The 23,787-nt window shown below is 55.5% G+C and overlaps 1 protein-coding gene across 1 annotated transcript in view; it reads right to left on the bottom strand.

Annotated features, from left to right (window-relative positions):
* Window positions 1–925: 925 nt before the first annotated feature.
* The window catches only part of RAB3C (RAB3C, member RAS oncogene family), an 86,163-nt gene continuing 63,301 nt past the window's right edge, over window positions 926–23,787 (bottom strand). Inside the window, exons 4-5 of the mRNA XM_054575302.1 lie at window positions 16,246–16,370; window positions 926–1,113 (exon numbers count right to left, since the gene is read on the bottom strand). Coding sequence (XP_054431277.1) covers window positions 926–1,113; window positions 16,246–16,370 — 313 coding nt within the window. The remainder of the gene's footprint in view (window positions 1,114–16,245; window positions 16,371–23,787) is intronic.

Genomic DNA, 23,787 nt, shown 5'->3' with positions numbered 1-23,787 from the left:
CAGGCCGGGGCCAGTGGTGGGGCGCCTGCCTGTGAGCTCCGGCTCCCCCTCCCGGCTGAGACCGGCGCCTCCCTGAAGGCAACGGTGCTCAGGCGGGTTACGGGGACTAGGGCGCATTACGGGGGGCTAGTGCGCGTTACGGGGGGCTAGCTAGTAAAGCGACGGGGAGGCCTCACGTGTCGGCACCCCACAGCGGCTGATGCCCTTGCTGGCCTAACCCTTCAGCCCTCGGAGCCCGCACGCGCGCAGAACGTCCGTCGGCATCTGTGCAAAGAGGGGAGCAGCCCTCCGGGGTGCCCCTTACTCAGACGTCTCAGCTGCGATCATTGCTTACGCCTGGTTCCAGTCAGGTGGATGGAATCTCTCAGGAAACTTGACAGGGCTTTCAACATAGTATTTCAATTTCTTCATAGTCAATGGTCTCCCCGGTTGTTAATAACACTACAAAACAGACACATTTCCTATATAGTAAACTGACCAGAAAACTGGTAATTCACTCAGAAAATGTGAGTGACATGCCTACTTGATTTTCGATCCAGAGCAAAGCGCATTGGATCCCTGAGAGCTCCCCGTTTCCCCTCCCAACACAAGCGATTCCTGGGTTGTCATCCGACCAGGGACGAGCAGCGGCCGAGCCCACGGCACCAACACCTGAGGCGTGACTTACGTCTGAGGTCCCAGCAGCAGCTTAATCCGAGAAGAAATCCGAAACATAAAGACCCTAGAAGACAAATGACAAATCACATGCAAGTACCGGGTGTTTGCGGACAGACAGTCTTAGGGATTTAAGATCGTGCATTTGCCACCTATCAGCGCGGGAGTCTCCCAAGACGCACCGCGCGTGCCAGCCACGGCCACCAGCGGCTCCCCGAAGGGCCCGCGGGCGGCGCGAGGGAGCCGGGCCACCTTCCGCGCGCGCGCGGCGTCAGCAGCCACAGCCGGGCTGCGGCGGCGGCGGGCTCTCCTGGAGCCTCGCGCTCTGCTTGGCGGCAGCGGCGGCCTGGTCGGCCTCCAGGCTCTCGGACATCTGCTCGCAGATGACGTCCACCAGGCGCTCAAAGGTCTGCTTGACGTTCACGTTGTCCTTGGCGCTCGTCTCGAAGAACTCGAACCCTGGAAGAAACACAGGAACGTGGCCCGGTCACGTCGCGCTCCGGCCGCGCTGCGCGGAGCCAACGAACGTCAGGGCCGAGCGAGCCAGCGCGACGCTCAGCGGCCTCGGAGCGGAGCTGCGCGGCCGTCCTTCCGCAGCCCCGGCCTCCGCGCAGCCTCTTGCACCCTCGGCCAGAACCGGTGTTCCCTGGCCTTTTTTTCTCTCCTCGCTTTGAAATCTACTGAAATGACTAATTTTCATTGTTTTCATTGACCTGAAGCTCAGATTTCCTGTGCAGATTCTGCTGCACAGGGATCCGTAGATGCTGGCACGACCCGGCTCTCAGCCCCTGTCACCCCCGAAGGGCAGGGACGTGGCCTCGGTGGCCCCCGGGGCGCTGCGTGGGCTGAGTCGCCGGCCGCGCGCATCGCCCTCTGGCGGCCGAGCGAGTGGCGTTAGCCCGACCGCCTCCCGGGGCTTTGCGCGGCCTTGCGCATCGCGGATGATTCCTCCACAGCTTGTCATCTGTCAGCAACGATGCTTTAACCAACAGCGGGGAAGGGGCACTTGGATAAATTTCAGATGAGCTGCCAGAATCTCAAGGAGGTATGAAAAAATATGGTGACAGTTTCACACTCGTACGGAAGTGTTCCTGTGCCTGGGCAGCGGGACACCCTCCATCGCTCCATTGTTTGTACTCAGGCCGCCGGGGCTGGGCTTGCCAGTCAGTTGCCATGACAACCGCCCGCAGGCCAGCCAGGGATGGGTCTGGTCCTTTCAGGGGACACCGATTTAAGATGTATTCGGCTGAACACAGGAACACTTTCCTGTCCACTATGAAGTTTACACCCTGTACATCCCCTGGCCCCCTCAGGCCCTGTCTCTCTCCGAGCAGCTGCGCGCATTGGGGAGGATTAAACCCCGTGACTCCATCCCACCTCCTGGGGCCAAAGGACAAAGAGAATGCACTGATGTTTAGCATCCATGTCAAAGTCCCTCTGAGAGCCCAGAAATACTTATTCTCTTAAATAGGACTGAGGGGCCCGGCCGGTGCGGCTCAGTGGACTGAGCGCCGCCTGCGAACCAGAGGGTCACCGGTTGGATTCCCAGTCAGGGCACAGGCCTGGGTTGCGGGCCAGGTCCCCAGTGGGGCACAGTGAGAGGCAACCACACAAGGATGTTTCTTTCCTGCTCTTTCTCCCTCCCTCCCCTCTCTTTAAAATAAATATTTAAAAAAATAAATACTATAAAAAAAATAGTACTGAAGGGTAGACAACAAAAAGCAATTCTCATGACTTAAAATTTCCAATTTGGTGATGATACTCATAGTTAGTTATATGGCTTATCTGAGCTTGACTCTCACTGGCTACTATGTATTGTCATTAAAACCTAAGTAACAACAGCAGGATCTGAGCTGAAGGCCCAGGAGCCAAGCCAGGCCTGTGAGATCGTGGTGGCTACTTTGGACTCTCTTGGGCTTGTGTTTGTCTTTCCTTCGTCTCTGGGTAGTGCCGATAGGGCTGTCCTAGGCCCTGCATTTCTTCACAGAGAAGGGGTTTGACATAACAGAGCTCTCTCCTCTGATATTTGCACAGCCTGCAGGGCTAGATCGCTCGCCTTTAAGATTCAGATTTTGGAAAGGGCAAGTATGGATCTCAGAAATACCCTAATGCTAAGACGCCAGACTATGTGCATCCTTGTAGGGATTTTTCCAGTGTTAACAGGAGGGTGCTTTATGTCACAAGATGCCAAGACCCCACTCAAGAGGTCAAATCCTGGCTGACTCTTTGGAGAAAAATGTCTCACAATTTGGCACAAAGGTTTCAGCTACAAGCTCCAGTCTCTCACCTCCTCTGCAAGCCCTTCCTCTACTCGTCAGCCTGGTCCAGGGAGGCCCTGAGCTGGGGGCGAGCAGGCAACCCACACAAGCCGCTGCCAAGCGGGCCCCCTTTGGGCTTCGAGAGGCCCCGGTGCAGGTGTGCGGTTCGGGGCCAGTGAGACGGTCCGCGACCCTAGCGCCAGGCGCCCTGTGTCTCCACCTCATGCCACCTGGAGCCCCGGGAGACGTGAGAGCTGAGGGGGCGTGTCCCTGGACGACAGCCCCAGTCACGGCAGCTCCCGGTTACCCAGCGCGGCCGGGTCTTCAGCCAGGAGCTGTAGCCACCCCGGCGATGCTCGCGAGCTCTGAGCCACGGCAGGCACGACTGAGTTCTCGCGCCCCCTGCTTCCGGCGTCTGCCTTCCCCTTCCGTAGCTCCCAGGGCTCTGCTGGGCTCGCATGAGAAAGTGCATGTAGAAGGGCCAAAACATCAGAAAGCGCCATGGCTACAACAGTAATGATACAAATTAGCTAACATTCGAGGGGTTACTATGTAACAGAAACTGTTCAAAAACACTTCATACATTTTAACTTGTTTTATCCATGAGGTAGCTGCCAGTATTTTCTCGCTTACAGACAGGGAAAGAGGCACAAACTGACCGAGCACTTTGCTCCCCATTTCCTTGCTCAGCCATAATGGCGACACTGGCGTTTGAACTCCTGACCTGGGCACGTCCCCGCCCCTGCAGCTGCCCTGAACTACAGGACTCGCTGGTCTCAGCTGAACTGGGAGTTTGATGTTAATCAATAATCACAATATATACTATAAACCTTTGACAATTTAAATGATTAGAAAGCAGTTAACTAGCTTTGACATTGTCAGTGAGCAAATGAAGCATCTTTTCCCAGTGATTCCAAAGGTGCTCTGGCAGCTTGTGCCACGTAAGATCCATCCCGGAGGCTGTGAGGCCGCTGGACCTCGGTGGAGGCACACACAGCTGGCCGATGACCAGCGCACGAGTTAGGGACATCAACCCCCCATGCAGTCCAAAGCCCACTATGTTTGTCCCCCCCAAACTTAACTACTGTTGTTCCAGAGTCACCACAGGAAAGTGGCTCCAGGAGCCCTGCAGTTAGCAAGGTGCACGGACGCGCCAGCCCTTGCGTGAAGTGCACACGGAACAACGCACACGTCTGGCCCTACGTGCCCCCGGACGCCCAGCGGTGGGCTGAAGTTACGCTTGCAGTCCGCAGTTGGTGAAGCCTGTGGGTGGGAAACCCAGGGACATGGGGGGCTGACTGTAATATTCATCCACAAACTCCTCTGTATATGTAAGTGGACCCGCACAGTTCAAACCCATGTTGTTAAGGATCAACTATAAAAGATTCTGAAAAGTAGGCCTCCTCGTATTGACCAGATATTCTATTTGCCATGAAATGAGTTATTTAGGATTAAAATCAACATCATTATTATTTTTGCACACGGTTGTTTGGATTCAGGGCAAATGTGAGTCGGCTGTGCAATAAATGATTCTACACCCAAACAAAACCTGTGTCTTCATTCCGCCACCGCACCCCTGTGTGCGCCCGCGGCTGCGTAAAGCCCACGGACCGGCTCATGGCCACACAGCCAAAGCCTTCAGCCTCCCTCCCTCCCAGTCAGGGTTGGGTGTAACGGCTGTCACCTCCCAGCACCTCAGAGTTCTAACTTCCTCTGCGGCAGACGACCTTGTTCTTAGAGATCTTAACCTCCGGTCTGTACCCCCAAACACCGGCGGGGTGCCAGCACTTCAGTCACTGAGGCTTAGAAACAGAGTCTTTCTTATAAAACTTTGAAGACTGTTTCTAATTTACCAGGTAGGACAGTGTGACTCAGCAGATCACATAAGTGGCTCAAGGTCAACAGCGAGTCAACCGAGGGCGGACGGAGGTCTCCTCAGAAGCGGGTGCCGGTTTAGCTTCCAGCCTCGGACGCTGTGTCTCAGGCGACGCCATCGGGCGCTAAGGACCTGTGTCGTCACCGTCACTGAGCACTTCCCGTTCGCCGCCGGGATGCTGATCACCCCTTCACATGCTCCCCTCGCCGGGGCCTCCCCGACTCTGGCACAGACGGCGCTGCTCCCAGCTCCGATGGGCCTGGCACTGTGGAAATTTTTGTTTTTGGCCTTTTCCAGCCCGATCCGGGAAGGACCCCTCCTGGGCTTTCCAAAAGCCATCACAGGAAATGCTGGACCCCGATCTGTACAGGACCTCATTTCAGTTTTACGTGGCCTCATGGTCAGGACAGAAGCTTGGAAGGGTCTCATACGGGAAATATGTCGGTTTTGCTTCAGGACACTATGCGCAGTGAAATAGTTCAGAGGCGGAAAAGTGCTATCTGATCTCTGTAACTGGAATCTGAAATCGGAACAACAACAACAGAAAGTGTGTAGATACAGAGGATAATTTAGGGGCTGCCAGTGGCGGGGGTGGGCACAACGAGTAAAGGGGAGAAAGGCACAAAAGTCTATGAATAAAAAATAAATAAAAAGATTCACTATCTGCGTATGTTACTGATGGAAATGTAAAATGACACGTGTCTTTGAAAGCATGACATGGGGTTCCCTTCTGGGCCTGAGAAGGTTCCAGGTCGATGGTGGTAAAGGCTGCGCAGCTCGGTGAACATGCTAAGAACAGAACTGCACACTTTAAGTGCATGGATTCCACAGTCTACGGATTGTATGTCAAGAAGGCCATTTGTTTTTAAAAAGGTCACTGTCTCAAATGAACGGGGACGTGTTTCCCCCGAGACTGCTGCCCAAAGGGAAACACCGCGCCCGTCTGGGGACACCGGTTCCTTGATCGGGGGCTCTGCCAGTCAGAGAATGCCCCGTCTTGGCCAACACTCGCCCTTGACAGGCCTGTCTCGGCCCACGGCTTGGCTCTGGTCTCAGAAGAGGCCAGGGCGGCTGCTCGTCTGGGGGACGGTCCCGTGCGTCCCGGTGGCTGAGGGGGGCCCCGCTCGGCCTGGCCCGGCCCGCCCGGCGCCTTTCCAGACCTGCGCTCACAGGGCAGCAAGCGGGCCCTTGGGGCTGAAGGCCACCCGTCGGGGCGGCAGGTCCCCGCTGTCCCTCTAGCTCGTGGGGAGTTTGCAAGCATCACAGCTGCTCACAGGGCCTCTTCAGCCTGAGGCCGCGCCACCTCGATGGCAATAAGCGCAACTCCAAGAGCAACCACACGGCTCTTTCTTGTATGAAAGGAAAGCAGCTGCTGGAACCGCGCTGCAGAGATCTGATGTCGCCGCTAGCTGTAAAAATCTGGGAGCCGCCCTCAGGTTTTTAATCCCAAACCCTGCAGGAGAAGGTCCCCTAGTTCCGGATTCCATGCACCACCCCAGGGCCTCCCGCCTCTGCTTGGACGAACCCTCGGGGCACTTTGGGCCAGAACGTAGGGCGCCGGGCAGCGGGCGAGCCGCGCATGGGCTTGCAGCATGCGGGGCCCCGCCTGCCGACCGACTGCAGGAGGAGAAATCCGCTGGGGTTCGACCCACTGGCCCGAGGCAGGGCCACGGAAACCAGCGCGGGAGGTCCACGTGGCTAAAATGAAGGCCAGGTCTCCCCGTCCAAGTGCTGAGCCTCGGCTTTGCCAGGATCCCGAAACCACGGAGGGTCGTTCCGCGGCCTTGACAAACCCCGGTGAGGCGGACGAGCCTTTCCGCCTGTGCTGCCCTCCTGAGCTTAAGGCCCTTCGTTCGGCGGGAGGAGCTGTGACCCACCGGCGCGGGAAGGGACGGGCTCCGGCCGCTGTGCTGGTGGGAAGGCTGCCCTGCTGCGCCCCCTGCTCCCACCCGCCGCGCTCCCAGCTGCACGAGACCCAGGCTCCGTAGCCTGTCACTCACGCCCTGCCTCACTGATCCCCCGCGGGGCCCCCCCCCACCCCGGCGCACACTCACACCCCCACGTCGCCCACGGCGGCCAAACGCATCTGGCTCCTGTCCGGTGCGCAGACTAGACGGCAGCATAGGCCATGCCTGCCTTTGGCCCCCTCAGGAGGCGCTGCTGCGAGCCTGAGACCGGGAGGCAGCGGCAGCCCCTGACGGCGCCGCAGACCGAGCCAGGTGGTGCTGGGAGGGCGGAGCCGCAGCCGCGTGCTGACCGCACTGCCCCTCACAGGGTCGGCGAGGCCTTGCTGGGAGGCCTTCCTGAGCCTACTCCCCCTCCAGGGGGGAAGGAGAGTCCAGGGCAGATGGCCGTCCCGCTCCATCCACATTGTGAGTCACCCAGGTGGGAACCTCCGCTCGGTCTCACCCCAGAGAGATTACAGGGGAATGTGTGAGGCTGACCGCTGGGAACCCAGCTGTGACAGAGGAGGGGGGGCGGCTTGTGACAGCCAGCACGCGGGTCCTGGCAGACTCAGGTCTCCCCTGTGGCACTGAGTCCCAGTGCCAAGCAGCAGCCTTGCCATCAGGACCGACTCAGCAGTACAGGAGTCGGCCTGGTGTGGTCCACAGGCAGCTCCGCTGCCCGGCCCCCAGGTCTGCCTCCACCCAGGCAGGGAGGGGAGCCATAGGCCAGCCCAGTGCTGAGCGCAGCGCCCAGCCTGCCTGACCGAAGGGCTGGCAGGAGGACCGGAAGCTGCACTGCCACACTGCAGTCCGGCACAGACTCCGCTCGGTGAAGCTCATATCCGCAGAGCGCAGCCAGCGGCTGGGCGTCTGAGACACTTTGGGCACCGGTCAGCCTGAGTCAAGGCCGTAAATGAAGGCCTTGCTGGCCTTGGACCAGCTTCTCAGGTCCTACCTGGGCAGGGAAACTAATTCATAGCCCTGCCGCAGCAGAATGCAGCCTTCAGCCCGGCCCAGCAGGGGACCGACTGATGCTCCTGGGAAGGTGTGTAGCTCACCTGACAGCCCAGCTCACAGCGGCGCTTGAACCGACAACACAGCCTGTGGCGTCCTGCAGCCGCAGGGAAAAACCAGGAGCCCCACGTGACCAGGACACTCAGGGCAGAGTCGTGCCTGGTCCAGCTTCCCAAATGATGGGCTGTGCAGCCCTGAGGCCCGTCCTGCCAGAGCAGGGCAGCTAATCCACAGTTCCAGCCGCTGCTGAGTAGGGGACCCAATTCCTTCTGTTTAGTCAGCCTGACCAGGGAACCCAGGCAGAAGGTCCTGCAGCCTCGCTTGGACCGCCAAACAAGCTGGCCACCTATCCAACTGCTCCCAGCCAGTGACACTCCTCTCTGCAAATGACCTCTGAGCTGGGGCAGCAGCCTCACTCAGGCAGGCCATGAGCGTGAGCTGCCGATGCCCAGGGCATCATGAGCACACGCACCCGGAAATGTGGCCTGAGCTGGTGCGAGTGGGTCAGGCCTGGGAGAGGAAACTGCTTATGCAAATGTGCAGGCAGCAGTGTGAGGAACTGAGAATCACAGCAAGTGAGGCAAATGGGACGCCACCAAAGGAAACTAATGAAGCAAAAATGACGGACCCTAAAGAAATGGAGATCTATGAACGGTCACAAAAAGAATTCAGAATATCGTTCTCATAAAGAAGTGTAGTAAACTACATGAACACGCAAACAACTTCACAAAATTAGAATAACAATGCAAGAACAAAAAATGTTCAACAAAGAAACATAAACCCTTAAAATAAAAAAAGAAAACACAACCCAGAAATCCGAGAGCTGAAATATATGACTGAACCAAAGAATTCAATAGAGAGCTTCAAAAACAAACTCAACAATTACACAAAAAAGAATTAGTGATCTAGAAGACAGGACATTTGAAATTATCAGAAGAGTAAAAGGAAGAAAGAATGAAAAAAGTGAACAAAATCTATGAGACCAATAGGACACAATCAAAAGAATCAATAGCTGTACTATGGGACTTCCAAAAGGAGAAGAGAAAGAGCAAAGAACGGAAAGTATATTTAAAGCAGTAATGTCTAAGAATTTTCCAAACTTAAGAGAAAAATGGACAGGCAGATTCAACTCCAAATAGGTTGAAACCAAATAGGGCTACACTGAGATACATTACAATTAAGTTGTCAAATGTCAAAGAGAGTTCTGAAAGCAGAAAAAAAGAAAAAAAGGAGGGAGAGAGAGAGAGAAGTTACATAGAAGAGAATACCCCATAAAACTATCCAGGCCAATGGACCATGGGATGACATATTCAAACTATTGAAAGGAAAAAAAAAATCTGTCAACCAAGAATTCTATACCCAGCAAAACTGTCCTTCAGAAGTAAAGAATACTTTCCCAAACAAACAACAGTTGTAGGCCTGTCTTACAAGAAATGCTGAAAGAAGCCTTTGTTTGGAAGTAAAGCAATGCTAATTAATATTATAAAAACATAAGAAGGAAGTATAAAACTCACTGGTAATTGTAAATATATAGTCAGAATTAGATTCTGTAATATGATGATGGTGGTACATAATTCACTTACAACTGTAGTATAAAAGTTAAAAAGCAAAAAGGAACCATAACTACAATAACCTGTTGTCTACATAACATGAAAATATGTAAACAGTAACATCAATAACCTAAATTGGGAGAGAGAGAGGAAGTAAAAGTGTTAGACTTTGAAATGCTATTGAAGTAAAGCTGTTATTACTTTAAAGTATGGTTTTAGAGTTTTAGGATGCCTTATATATGTATTATGACAAGCACAAGGAAAAAACCTGTAATAATTACCCAGACGAACATGATAAGGAAGTCAAAGTATATTGGTACCAAAGATATCTAAGCACAAAATAAGACAGCAGGATAGGAAACAAGGAGTAACAGATCCATAAAACAGCCAGAAAACAGCGAACAAAATGGGAACAGTAAGTCCTTACCCATCAACAATCACCTTTTGACTTGCAGGAAGATGCCCACCCAACTGAGCCACACTGGCCGGGGCAATAGTTACCTTAAATATGTTAAATCTCCAAACAAAATATGTAGTGTGGCTGAATGGACCGAGAAATAAAAATGAAATATATGCTGCTTACAAGTGACTCACTTTAGCCTTAAAGACACATACAGACTAAGGATAAAGGAACAGTAAAATGTATTTCAAGCAAATATTAACCTCAACAAAAAAGCAAGGGTAGCTATACTTATATCAGACAAAATAGACTTTAACTAAAGAGTGGTGGAAAAAAAACAGAGAAAGAATAAAGGGTTCAAGCAATCAAGAGGATATAACCATTACAAATAATTATGCTCCCTACATTGGAGCATCCAATTACATAAAGCAAAAAGCAACACACCTAAAAGGAGAAATGAACAGTCATATTATAATGTTGGGGACTTTAACATATGCAACATTATTACCCCCCTCTCAACAATGGATAGGTTGTCTAGACAGGAATTCCAGAGGGAGCAGAGGAAAACAGCACTGCAGGCCACTGGCACCTGCTGGCACCGAGAGAACACTATAACCTACAGCTGACGGTGCTGTAGGAACGCGGAGTTGATGGAACACGGGATACATGTTCTCCTCAAGCCCACGGAATGTTTCCCGGGAGAGACCGACCACATGTCACTCACAGAAATTCAAGAAGTTTGAAGTGATACCGAGAGCTTCTCTGACCAAACGGTATGATACTAGAAATCAATAACAAGAGAAAAACTGGATTTCATGAAAACATGAGAATTATATGACACTCTCCTCAACAGCAAATGGATCAAACAAAGAAGGACTTAAAGGGGAATTACAAAAAAGTATTCTGAACAAAAATGGAAACAAGCGTACCAAAACATATGGGATGCAGCAAAAGCAGGTCTAAGATGGAAATTTGTAGCATTAACCACCTACATTAAGAAATAAGACAGATTCAAAAAACTTGATTCTATATCTTAAAGAACTAGAAAAAGAACGAACTGAGCCCAAGATAGCAGAATGAAAGGAAATAAATTTTAGAGCAAAATACATGAAATAGAGAACAGGAAAACAATAGAGAGATTCATAAAACTAATAATTGCTAACTTGAAAATATAAATAAAATTGACAGAGTTAGTTAAGCTAACCAAGGAAAAAAAGAGAAGACCCAAATCAACAAAATTATACATGAAAAAAGGAGACAGTACAACTGATATCACAGAAACACACACACACACACACACACACACACACACACAATCAAAGGCTATTATGAACTACTACAGGCCAATAAACTGGACAACCTAAAAAAAATTGAAAAAATTCTTAGAAACATACAACCTACTAAGACTGAATTAGGAGGACATAGAAAATATGATAGTAAGAAGATTAAATCAGTAAGTAAAAATCTCCCAATGAAGGAAAGCCCAGAACCACACGGCTTTACTAGTCCATTTCACCAAACACTCAAAGAATAATTAACAACAATCTTCCTCAAACTCTTCCAAAAAATTGAAGAGGAAGGGACACTTCCAAAATCATTTTACAAGAGAGATCACACTTTCTGATTCCAAGCTCTGCAATGAAACATTACGCTGATAACAGGGCCAGAAAAGAATACAAAACGAAAACCGCAGACCAAGATCCCTGATGAACGCAGGTGCAGCAGTTCTCAACGACGCCCTGGCAGACCTCGCACAGCAGCTCGTCAAAAGGCACATTCACCACGACCGAGTGGGATCTGTCCCTGGGATGCTCAGATGGCTCAACATATGCAACTCGATTTATGTGATATATCCCAGTAACAGAAGGAAAGAAAAGTTGTGTGACCATCTCAACAGATGCAGAAAAGGCATTGGAAAACTTCAACATCGATTCATATAACAATTCATAACAAATTAGGTGTAGAATGAAAATTCCTCACCATAATCATAAGTGACAGGTTCAAACCTTTTCCTCTGAGAAGGAAGACAAGGTGCCCAACTCTCATCATTCCTGTAAGACAGACTCCAGGAAGTCTTAGCCATTGAGCAGCAAACAGGTGTACAAGGTATCCAACCAGAAAGGAAGGAGAAAAATTATCTCTGCTTGTAGATGACATTTTGTATGAAGAAAATCCTCGAGACCCAACCAAAAAAATCCACTAAGTCTAATCAACAAGTTCAGTGAAAATGCAGGTTATAAAATTAACATACAAAATGCAGTAGCTTTTCTATACACTACAACAAATTACGTGAAAAATAGGTAAAACTGATTCATTTACAATAGCATCAAAAGAAATAAAAGACTTGTGAATAAAATTAACCAAGGAGGTAAAGGATCTTTATTGCGAAAACTCCAAGACACCAATGAAGAGACTACGCAGCAGCGCCACAGGCGGGCAGGGGAGCCGGAGGCTGCACGAGAGCCGCCGGGACGGGTTTGGCCGTGACCTGCTGAACGGGGTAACCCAGGGGAGGTGTGGGCGGGGAGCGGCTGCCGAGGGTGAAGAGCCGTCGGTCGAGTCAGGGGCAGGGAGCGGGGAGACTCCCCAGCAACAGAAGCCACGGCTGGAGTTGGTCGGGGGGAGAGCTCAAGGCACAGAGTTCAGTAGGAGGAAGCCCCCTCCCCCCGGCCCCCGATGGAGCAGAAGGAACAAAACAACAGGGACAGGAGAGGCCAGAAAACTGCACGATGTCTACGTCATATCCTCGGTTCCACATCCCCTGGTTTCAGTTACCTGGGGTCCATCGGGGCTGAAAATAACATTAAGTGAAACATTCCAGAAGTGAACACTTCATACATTTTAAGTGCTCATTGTTCTTAGTAGTGTGTCCGGCTGTGTCCCACCTGAGAGGACTCCTCCCTCTGTCCGCGTCTCCGGGCTGTGCCGATTGTCCCTGAGGAGCTTCTCGGGTATCAGGTCTGCTCTGGGGGACCGCGGTGCTTGCGTTCAAGGGACTGTTATTCTGCCTCCTAGCAACGGCCCCGAAGAGCAGGAATGGTACGGCTGGCGATTCAGGTGAGCCAGAGAGAGCCCTGATGGGCTCCCTTTAGAAGGTGCACGTTCTCGACTTAATAAGGAAGGAAAAAACCACATGTTGAGGTTGCTAAGATCTACAGTGAGAACAAATCTGCCTGTGAAACTGTGAGGAAGGAAAAAGAAATCAGTGCTCACTTTGCTGTCACAGCTCACACTGAAAAGGTTACAGACAGCGCGTGACACGTGCTCCGTGACGACGGGAGAGGGACTCAGCCTGCGGGAGGCAGGCAATCAGAGAACGGTCCGCGGCTGACGGCACCACGTTGTGCCAGAAAGCACCGGGCCTCTGAGGGGAGCTCGGCAAGGGATCCCCGACTGCACGCCATTTGCCGCAGCTGCGGGACGTTTACCCAGAGGCAGGGGTCGGCCCTGCGCTTTATCACCTCCCATCACCCCACAGGACGTGCAAGTCCAGGACAATGAGATGTTGTGAGAGCAGGAAAGGGAGAGAGAGAGGCCACATTCACATAACTTTTATTACAGTAGATTGTTGTAACTGTTCTGATATTATCAGTTATTGTTGTTAACCTCTTACAGTGCCTCATCTGTGAGTTGAACTTCCCCGTAGGCGTGTGCGTACAGGGGAGGCGTAGCGCACGCGGCACTGGGTGCTGTCTGCTGTTTCCGGCATCCACTGTGGGTCCGGGACCCTGTCCCCTCGTGTAGGGGCGGCTGCGGAGCCTGCGACGTTTGTCCCTGGAAGGCAGGGCTACTTGTCCTTGTGTGCCAGTGCCTGGCGTACTGGAAGCACCAAGCAAACATCTGGTGAATTAAGTTGGACCCGCGAGGGCAGCTCCACACACGAGGTTCAAGGAGCTCGGCCCCAACCCGGTCGCGTCAAGCGCCCTCAGCTGGGAAGAGCAAGTGCTCCTCGCGGATACGCATCCACAGCGGGGGAGCAACCGGAACCAAATCGATAATGCAGTGACTTTGAACGTCTGCCAAGATACGGTAAAGACATTTAAAAAACAGCCTGAACTCCATGTGTATGGGATGGTGTTCAGAACAATGGCGTCTCACCAGCCATTTTTAAAAATACAGCAAAGATGTTCAAAACCTTTACTGTAGCTTGTGAGGGTGTGCCTTTTCTCCCCTACAAGGGGTCTTTTGTGATTATTTGTAGAAGCATGTGCAGTCATGAGGAGAACAAACGACATTAAAGGAGTAAATGACCCTCTAAGAATGCACAAGTGCCAGTTGCCATGACAACTGCTGGCTTTTACTGAATAGAGAGCAAAAAAAAAAAAAAATCAATTAGAAACCATTGGAAAATCTTGCATGGAAACACGAAACACCTCTGCCTCTCCCACCTGGAAACTCCCCCACTTCTCCGCACGGTGTCGGGGGCCAGGTCTGTGCCGGGGGCTGGGGCGTCGGGGGCCTCCCTGCTGGGCCGGCCTGTCGCTCTCCCTTCGCCGAGTCTCCCCGATGCCGCGCACCGCGGTGCAGCGGCCCAGGGTCGGCCCGTCGCCCGGCTCTTCGGCACCGATGTCATTAAACGACTCTCGGCTCTGGCCTACAGTTCTGCAAACCAGACAACCTGCAGGTTTGTGCAGTGCCATTTACATCTGCGTAGAGATGTCCCCCTAATGTGGCAGACGGCTGACTCATCAAAAAAATACGGGGACAGAGACAGTCCGCAGATGACCCCTGGCCACCCTCCCCCCGGCCTCCTTTCTCTCTCGGGGGGACTCACTGTCCTCCATCCCTAACTCCCAGAGGTGCTGAAAAGACTAAGAAAAGATGGCCAGGTTTTCCCAGAAACAGTCAAAGAACCTTGCTAAGCGGACAGAATGGGGAGAAGAGGCCTGCGAACCGGTGGCAGAGGCTCTGGGGTGGCGGCGGCAGGTGTGTGGGCGGCCGAGTGAGCTCCGTCCCATAAGGGAGCGGCCAGGCCTCAGGCTGGACGGTGCAAGTTCACAGACGGGACCGCCAAGCGCTGGAGGGACCCACTGAGGGGCCGCACCCCGCCCTGCAGTGTTTTCAAATGGCAGCCTGAGGCCCCTTACTGGTCCCATGGGGGTGAGAGAAGAAGAAGGAGGAGAACAAGAAGGAGAAGAAGGGGGGAAGGGGAGGGGAGAAGAAACAAGCAGATAGAACATATCATCATGAATCTCATCTGTAAGAGGAAGTGTTTTGCAAAACTTTCGTTTCATTCTGCCCTTCTCACTGTGCACGGAGGTACTCAGTCGCTAGACTGGGTGCATTTCTTATTGCAGACCCCGGCCGGCCAGGAGGTTGCAAGGCCAGGCCTCCTCCCTGCTAAGAACCCCCGAGTCATTGCTGTTACTGTCGTCTGCAGAAGAGAAAGGAGAAAAGAAGGGCGGGGGCGGGGGGCGGGGAGGGTTTATTCCGCTCCTCTGCTCCAGGGCCCAATCTCCCCCAAACCCACGATCCACCCACGGCCGTCACGCTGGGTCCCAGCGTTCCTGCTCCCTGTCCCCTCGTGTCCTTGCCCCCAAGCCCGGACTCACGACGCCGCCTCTGCTGTTTGGGCTCCGCACACGCTCTGCTCGCCCTCTACGGTCTCGGCTTCCGCGCCTCCCTCACCGCTCCCCGGCTGTCCTGCCCTCCTGCCCCCCTGCCTCACTGGTCATGGGCCCCCTGCCACTCTGCTGCCCCACCTCCTCCTGGCGCCCCTCCCCCCGCGCTCCCCTCTCGGCAGCCGCCTCCCGGGCCATCGTCTCGTTACCCAGCCTTTGCGGTCTCGTCATTTCTGCTTTCTGGCATGTATCTCTGGTCACCCCACATGAGGGAAAGCAACTTGATCCCAGGGGCAGCAGAACACGCTTGCTGTGCCGCTGTGAGGTCTGACGCAGCGCAGGGCACACAGTTGGCGCTCAATAAAAGTGCCTTAAATTATGAAAGCAGTGGTTCCCTCCTTTGCCTGGAAGCTCTGGCCTGCGCACTCCAGCACTTCCCTCTTTAGATTCAATGTGTGGCGGCTGAGGTGGCTTTGCCGCGTCTAGGGCTCGGTCTACCTCTCGACTCAGTTCATCGCATCTGCAAGGACTTGGTGGACGAGGCATGGGGTCGGGAGCTTGATCCTCAGAGATGAGGAGTTGAGTCTCAAAGAGGCAACTTGTACGCAGTGTCCCTAGGACAGATACTATAGTGTGACACACTCTGGGCCACCTCCCTCCTCCAATGGAAACGTGAGACCAACGACCACCGCACACTGTGGCGAGTGCCCACTCTGTGCAAACTCTGTGCGGAGAAACCCAGGTAATCAGGGCAGGGCGCGCCCCGTGTTTCCCGTGGCGCGAGCGTTCGGGCTCCCGCCCTAGACCTGGGCCTGGCGGCCAGTCCCGAGCCCGCGACTGCGCGTGGGGGGAGCCACAGGCTCGGCGGGATGTGCGGGTTCCCTGCGGGGCTGACAGCTCGTCATTAGGGCCGTCCTGCCAATCAGCGGGTCTCTGGGCGGAGCCGCCCGCGGCCACCGAGCCCGCCCCTCGTCGGCGCTCCTTACCGAGCTGCTCCCCCAGGCGCCGGCCTCTCTCCGTGGAGACGACACGCTCGTCCTCCATGTCACACTTGTTCCCGACCAGGATGACCTGGGCGTTATCCCAAGAGTACGTCTTGATCTGGGTTGACCTAAAAGAAAAGGAACAGGCAAAAAAAAATTATCAGAGGAAAGTGGAAGAGCCTAAACCGAAGAAGAAATGTGTCACATGCACAATGAGAGCAGCAAACAATGGAGCCCAAATTTGGAATTAATCAGTTCAGTGGAATTCCGCCCCTCAGATAGCCTTCAGGGGTCGCGCACATCAGAAGTGAAAGTGAGGCGCCGCTGCACTAGGAATTCTTCTGTGTTTGATGTGTTGCTCCCTGCCCCCGGCTTCTAGCTGGAGGGGCTGGCGATTCTGTTGGCCCACCACTCTCAGTTTCAGGGGTGAAGGGCCCGTGTCCCGAGAAGCCCCTCAGTGCCAGGAAGCCCCAGGCGGTCGTCACTTGACAGCCCACCCCAGAAACATAATTCCCCTCATTAGAGCAACAACGGAGAAAGCCAAGTCTCCTGGGGCCTGGGAAACGGGAAGTTTTTTAAAAATGAATTAGAAGAACTAATATATACTCACGGTCTCACATTTTTAAGACAAAAATGCCAGGTTCATTACCATTAAAATTGCAATACAAGGAGCTGGTGCTTTAGGTTACTATTCTCCAGATATCTAGGATTCAGGATAAATCTCCAGTATGAACCAGGACACACGAGACCCTCTTGGTTTCGACTTGGATAGTGACGGCCACAGTCCACACTGGCAGGCTCCATTCTAACCCCCTCCCGATGCTGTGCTCGTCTCCTCCCGAGGGCAGCTTCTCCTCCACCGCCAGGGAGGGTGGGGCCCAGCGAGGCGAGGTCCTGGCCCGAGACCCCTCGCTGGGAACGCGGACCTGGGAGCCCTGGGGCCTGCGCTGGCTGCCGGCCGGCCCCCCGGTCCCCCCGGTCCCCGACGGCTCAGCGCAGCTGGAGACGCGGCCTTCCGCAGCCTCCTAGAGCGACGGCTGTGGTCAGGAAGCGGACAGGAAGCGCGTCCTTAAACCTCCTTCGCACTGGCCGCGTTCTCCTTTGGGAACGAGTCTCGGGTGGGAAAGACACACGGATCAAACGCTGAAGAGCTAAATGCGTGATGAAAGCTTAATGGGAAAGACCTGAGAAGTGTGAAGAAGAGAAGCTTGGCGGTGCTCTTACCAGCAATTTTCAAATCCTCTGGATTATTAAACGGAAAGTAGTGATGAGCTGCTCTCAACGTGCCGAGAATAAAAGCAAATCGCATCACACAGCAGCAGGGGCGCTGCCTGCGAGGCGCGACCTCCCCCCCTTCTGACAGGACCGGAGGCTGCGGGGGTGGGGGCTGATGTCGGCCCCCCAGCCCAGGGCGAGTGATCAGATGAGACACAATTTCTGGTGAAACATAATCTTGGCTGCATCTCAGAGACGCACCATACGTGTTTTACCAGGATCACCTGTGAACGCGAGCTTTCTACTACGGCGTGTGAGCTAACAACGCAGTCCTTAAGCAACAGCGAGATTCAGCAAATACCCACAAACCAGGAAAATAAAGGCAGATGCCAAAACTGCACTTTGCTCTCACCTCTTCTTTTGTCTGGGGTGTATAAAAAAGTATGAATTCATAGAGAATTTACATGTAAAATGTAGACTACACATGGATAAACCTTTAGTCTCAAGTGCTAACATAGTTTTACAAAGAAATTCCAAAGGTTCTTTTAAAGGAACCCAAACTGAGCTGGATTTCCCTGGGCAAGCTTCCAAGGACCCCTCCGCCCCCCACCCCCCGGCTGCCCAGGGCAGGGCTGCCCCCTCCCAACCAGGCCCCGTGGAGGCCCCGTTTGTGTTAGTGGACAGAGTCCTTCTACGCAGCTGGGAGCTCAGCAGCCAGACCAGGAGGCGGGGTCCCCAGAGGGGCCTCAGCTGCGTGAGGAGGGGCCGGGCTGTAAGTGACAGGCCTCCTGGGTTTGGGGTCAGACGCTCGCTCCAGGAAGTTCAGCCCGCCTGCGACCTTGGCACACTCGCCCCTTTAACCAAGGCCACGGGGCGCCTGCCCCTGCCACTCGGCACAGCGCGCTCGCCCCCGAGGTGCAGGCTCCCCGGATGCCCCGGCCGGCCCCTGCAGCCCAAGGCCCCCACCCCGTGCGGGGGCTGTCGTCGGTGCGCGAGGCTCCAGGGCTCACGCTCAGCCTCCTCGCTCGCAAGCATCTGTCTCGGGAGAGATGCGCTGTCAGTCCCGGATCAGGCGGTTCTTCCACCAAAATCCTGCTCAGTTTGTACTTTCTAATTCCTATCATCTAAATACTAACAACTTTTTCATTAAAGTATCTCAAACATTGTCTCCGGTTCATATCGCGAGGCGGAGGTCCTACACGGGGAAATTTCTGTCTCTGGCCTGTTAGGACGAAGAGAAAGCCCTCCTTCCAGGCAGTGTTTCTGCATATTTTGTCTTTCAGTCAATTTGCTGTATTTTGTAACATTTCTTACTTTGGGACGTGGGATTTTAACCTCCTCATTAGGGACTGTCTTGTTCCTTCGTTGGTGAGAGACATTAAAGAAAGTGACTGTCACCCAATAATATCTGCGTGAACAGAAGATTTATTTCTGACTCGCTGCCGAAGACCCTTTGGGGTTTCCTGTGAAACTCAGCAAGATTAATGGGCTCAGAAGCAATGTGCTGGTCACCACGGTCACTCAGCCGGCGGGCGGGGGGGCAGAGCTCACCGGCCCCAGGTCACAGCTGCTAAGAAACCCGTGGTCCAAGAAACACCTCCCCCTCTCTCTGTATTTATGTATTTCCCATATTAAAAAAAAATATTTTCCCTCTCTCTAAAAATATACATATATTTATATACACAGAGAGAGGGCTTTTATTTTTTGTTTTATATTATGAGGCAGCAGGAGAAGAAAAGAGTTTTCATGTATTACACGTAAATGACTGAACTCTGCCCGGAATGAAATAATTCAAGTTCCCATTCTTTCTTCCTTGTGCTGGGCACCTAAATAATTTCCAAGGAGCTTCGCCTGTTCTCAGAGAGAAGGGCCTGGAACGCAGGGCCCAGAGGCACCGCGGTGACCCAGACCCGCAGCCGCCTCGGAGGGCCCGGCGCGCGCGGCGGGCGGCCGCGGGTCAGCGGTCCCGCGACCTGCCGCTCCCGCGGCCCCTCCGTGGCGGTGCCGGCGACGCCGTCGCTCGTGCGTTCGCCGCCCCGCCTCTCGCGGAGCTTCCGGACCTCGCGCCAGCCCGGAGCGTCGGTCGGAGCCGCCGGGACTGCGACGCGGGCGTCTCGCCAGGCCCCTCCGGGACGCGCGCACGTGCAGGGCGCGGGGACCGCGGAGCCGCCCCGCACGCTCCTCCTCCCGGGTTTTAAGGGGCCCGAGGTTCGCGTGGCAAACGCGAGGGTGGCGGCGGCCGCGCGGCACACGGGGCGCCGCAGTGACGATGAAGGGCTCAGCAAGCGTCGGGCAAGTGCTGGCCAACGCCCGCTATCGTTTATCATTTAACGAAACAGGCTTACAGTCTGGGGTAAAAGCCCTATATTCTACTTAAAAATTCTGATGATAAGAAAACCTACAGCAAAATATAAAAATCACCAGAAATTGCAGTGCCCCCAGGTACTGACCACTAGCGTTTCGGTCCACACCCTGTCATCGGGGCTGCTGAGCCCGCCCCGTGGCCACCCCCCACCCCGCGACTGTGCGTGGGCGACGTCCCGGCCCAGGGCCCCGGCTGTTCCCCATCACTCGGCCGCCCTGGCAGCGCCGCTGCGGGGCCTTAGGCCGCGGCTTGTCTTCCACGCCGGCGCCGGCAGAGCCCTGACCGGGGGCAGCCCGGGGCGGGAGGGGCCGCCTGGCCGCCGTGCGCGCACAGGCCTCGCCGGAGAGCCGCCCTCGGGCTCCTGGGTCATATCCTGCTCCCACCCCGGAAGGACCTACTGATAACGGCCACCGTGATCTGTAACAACATTATTCTGTGTTAAAGTGAATCATTAAATTGCACAGAAACGGCCCAGAAAAGGAATTCTATCCCTTGCTCGGGTGGGGGCGGGGGGCGGGGCAGCAGCCGCCGGCGCCCCTGCCTGGATCTGCTTTCCCGGGCCAGGCTGGGGCTCCCAGGACGCTTTCCCCGCGATGCGGCTGCTGTTCCCATCAACACCCCCGGAGCGTCACATTTTATAAGAAATAATGAGATCAAAATACTGTACATCGCTGAGTTCCCTGGTGGAGAATATTAAATGTACATTTGTATCTTGAAGACTCTTGCAGATGATCAAATTTCTCTTAAGAAAAGATGCATAGAGTATTTCACCGCCTGACCACAGTTATCGATAAGGATGCAGCTGAAAAGCAGGTTCATAAAAGCAGAAAGAAATAAGGGCCCAGATCTAATAAAATTATGCACTGAAAGACTAGAATTTCAGAAGCTTCCCCAAATCAAGTCAAACTCTGACGACATGTCTTTTCTTCTTTTGCGAAAGAGACGGCTGTCTGGATCTCTCCGTGCCTCAAGCTGCTGTAGCTTCCCAGCAGCATCCACTCCCCCCGAGGGGCCCAGGGAGGAGCGGCCGGTGCGGGGCCAGACCGTCCCCAGACCGCGCCCGCGCCCGGACTCCTTCCTGAGCCACACGCTCAGCATCTCTGCGTCGCTGTCTGGCCGGCGTGCGCCGTGCGCCCTCCCAGACGCGCCACACACTGCGGCCTGGGCCCTCGCCCCGCTCCCTGCTCCCCGCTGCGGCCAAGGCCGGCCCTCTGGGCCCCCCCTGCCCCGTCACTGCCCCGCCGCCCACCGGGAGCTCGGGAGGCAAGCCCCGCAGCTGCCCACTCGGCTCTGCCCACGACCCCCTCCTCCAGGGCCCGGGGGATGTCACGTCCTGCACTGACTGGTCATGGCCTCTTGGTGGGTCTCCGTGTCCCTTTCATGAAGCCCCCAGTCTACGGTCACGGAGGGGGGGGGATCCTCCCAGAAGGGCCATGGCACCACCTCAGCTTCCAACCGCGCCCGGAGGGCTCTGGCCACCGCGCCAGGCTCCACGAGAGCCCGTCTGCAGGCCTGCGATTCTGCCCCCGCCCCGCCTCCCCCCCGCCCCGCCCCCGCCCCCGCAGAAGCTCAGGGCCGACAGCCGCCCCCCCCCCCAACGCCCTCGCCCTCCTCCACTCAGGGCTCCCGGCCAGGGCTGCCCGCGCCTGTCCCCGCCCCCTGCTCGGGTCCTCGTCCACGAGGGCTTGTCGCCCTTGGGCCTGTGTTATGTTTGCTTTTCATTTGTGTCATTCCTCGGTTGCCATCCGTGTCCCCAGCTAGACCTGTCCGTGGCAGGCACCGGGGGGACACTCAACAGGTGTTGCCAGGTGAGTGACTAACCCCACGCATCCTGCGTCTGGAAACACAGCCCGTGCGTTTCTGAAATCAGGTTCAGATAAAGCGCAACTTAAACGTCCCCCAGGGGAGCTGCTGCGATGGATACAGGAAGGAGGACCAGGGTCCAGAGCCGCTGCTACTTTTGTCCTGTGCACGTAGGTGACGGAGGTGCCACCCGCTCCGTTGTCCGCCCTGCCCCGGACGTCCCCTCAGCTCCAAGGTCAGCTGGCTCCTCGAGCCGGGGCCCCCACGCCGGCCTCGCCCTGCACCCCCCAGCCTCCCCCGCGGTTCGCACCTGCACGCGCCCTGGCCATGGGGGCCTGGCACTGCCTGCGGCTCCCCCCGTGTCTGTGACAAACCCTCAGAGAAGCCATCGCCACCACGAACCCCAAAGCAGCCGCCCACGCACACCGTTGTGTGGTGGCTGTGACCTCCGCCGTGGCCCTCGCCACCGGCCCTGTTCTTCCGTGTTCTCTTCCGCTCCCCCCGCGCTGCCAGCCTCTGGCCCTGCGACGCCCCCTGCTGGTGGCTGCCGCTCCCTCAGGGGCAAGTGGCTTCTCGCGTGTCGGGGGTCAGCTGCAACGGCAGGTGCTGAGGTCCGTGCTGTGAAGCCCATCTGATTTTTTTCTTGCCTCCTCCTCCCTTTTTGGTCTCCTCGCCTGTGCCACTCAGAATTTCACTCGGGCCGACAGGGACAGGTTTATCCATTGGTGCAGGAGCCAAAAATGAAGGTCCCAGAAAGCACGCAGGAGGCGGGGGTGAGCGCGCGGGGGTGCCCGCAGGGGCACGGAGGCGGCGTCCCTGCGGGGGCTCAGGGGGCGGCTTCTGGCCCCCCTCCTGTCTTTCAGGAGGGATGCAGGGCCACCGTGCGGAGCATCACCCAACGCTGATCTCCGGTTCCCCGTCGCCACCGCGGCTCCTGGGGGCTGCGCCTCCTGGGCCTGGGCCACCCGTCTGGGGGGAGTGTGCGCCCCGGAGACAGAGGTCCCTCCGCCCGAGTCGTCCGCACCGGGGTGCCTTGGGGCTGCCGGCCCAGCTGACCTGGCCGCTCCACGTGCTGGTGAGGCTGAGCTAACTCCAGGGAGCGGGAAGTCCGGCCTGGAAATCCTATGAAGACGTAGGTCTCGCCCCACGAGAAAGAGCTTGCCCCCCGACAGTGTGACCTGGCCTGCTGCCCTTAAACTGCTTCGGTGACATTAACGACTTGGTGACAGCTCGACACAGCCTTTGTGAATAACACAGACAGTGTGAGTTGTGTGTGAAGGGCACGTCTGGGCCGGGAATGCCGGGGAGGCCTGCGGGCGGCCCTGTGGGGCCGGGCTGGGGCGGGGGCACTAACCCTGCGCGGCAGGACCTGTGTCTGCGCCCTGGCGTCCCTCCCCCCTCAGACCGAGGACTGTGCCTGCCCCACTAGGCCTGTGAAGGGCCACAGCTGGCGGGGGAGAGCAGCCCGGCCAGCGAGCAGGGCCGCCGGTGCCCCCTGCCCAGCCCCGCGCCGCCCTCCGCCCGCGGCCGCACTTCGGCCCCATCCCGACGCCGACGCTGCGCGTTGCTGCTTCTCTGCCTCCCGTGTGTCCTGTCTCTCGGATTCTTGCCCGGGCGTCTGTCCTGACAGGCGAGCCAGGATGGCCGCTCCCCCTGCCACCCCATTCGGGGCCAGACCAGGCCCCAGACCGACCTCAGGGCCTCTGCTCTCCCAGGCTGAGCGTCTGGGGCGCGGAGGCCGCTTCCTCCTGCAGGAGACTGGGGCGAGGAGGGGGTGTCAGTGTGGCGTTTGTTCTGGACCCGAACAATTTCAGGGAACCTGGCGGTTCTGGAAAACTGGATTCCGGGTCGTTGAGGGTTTACTCCGTTCACAAACACAGGGACATTGACTGGGCATTTCTTTAAAATTATTTTTGAAAGTGGTCTCACTTCCTAAGACCTAGGACTCAGGAATCAGGAGCAGGCATGTGAGATCCCTAGCGCTTCCTTCACCTGTTCCGAAAGAAATGCGGACTTGAGACAGGACTCCCTGCTTCGCGGATAACTATTGTCGTTTAGTGGCAAAGCATTGAGCTTAGAATTACTACTTGATTCAATGAGTATTGGTCAATCTTGGAGGGAGTTTGAAAAAACTCAACACACCCTATTAACCACGTTTCCAA

This window comes from Pteronotus mesoamericanus, unplaced genomic scaffold (genome assembly GCF_021234165.1).
Source record: "Pteronotus mesoamericanus isolate MK-2021 breed Mesoamerican mustached bat unplaced genomic scaffold, CSHL_Meso_final contig_29, whole genome shotgun sequence".
Taxonomy (NCBI): Eukaryota; Metazoa; Chordata; class Mammalia; order Chiroptera; family Mormoopidae; genus Pteronotus; species Pteronotus mesoamericanus.
The sequence above is the reverse complement of the archived record's forward strand: the minus strand, read 5'-3'. Positions and strand labels throughout refer to the sequence as shown.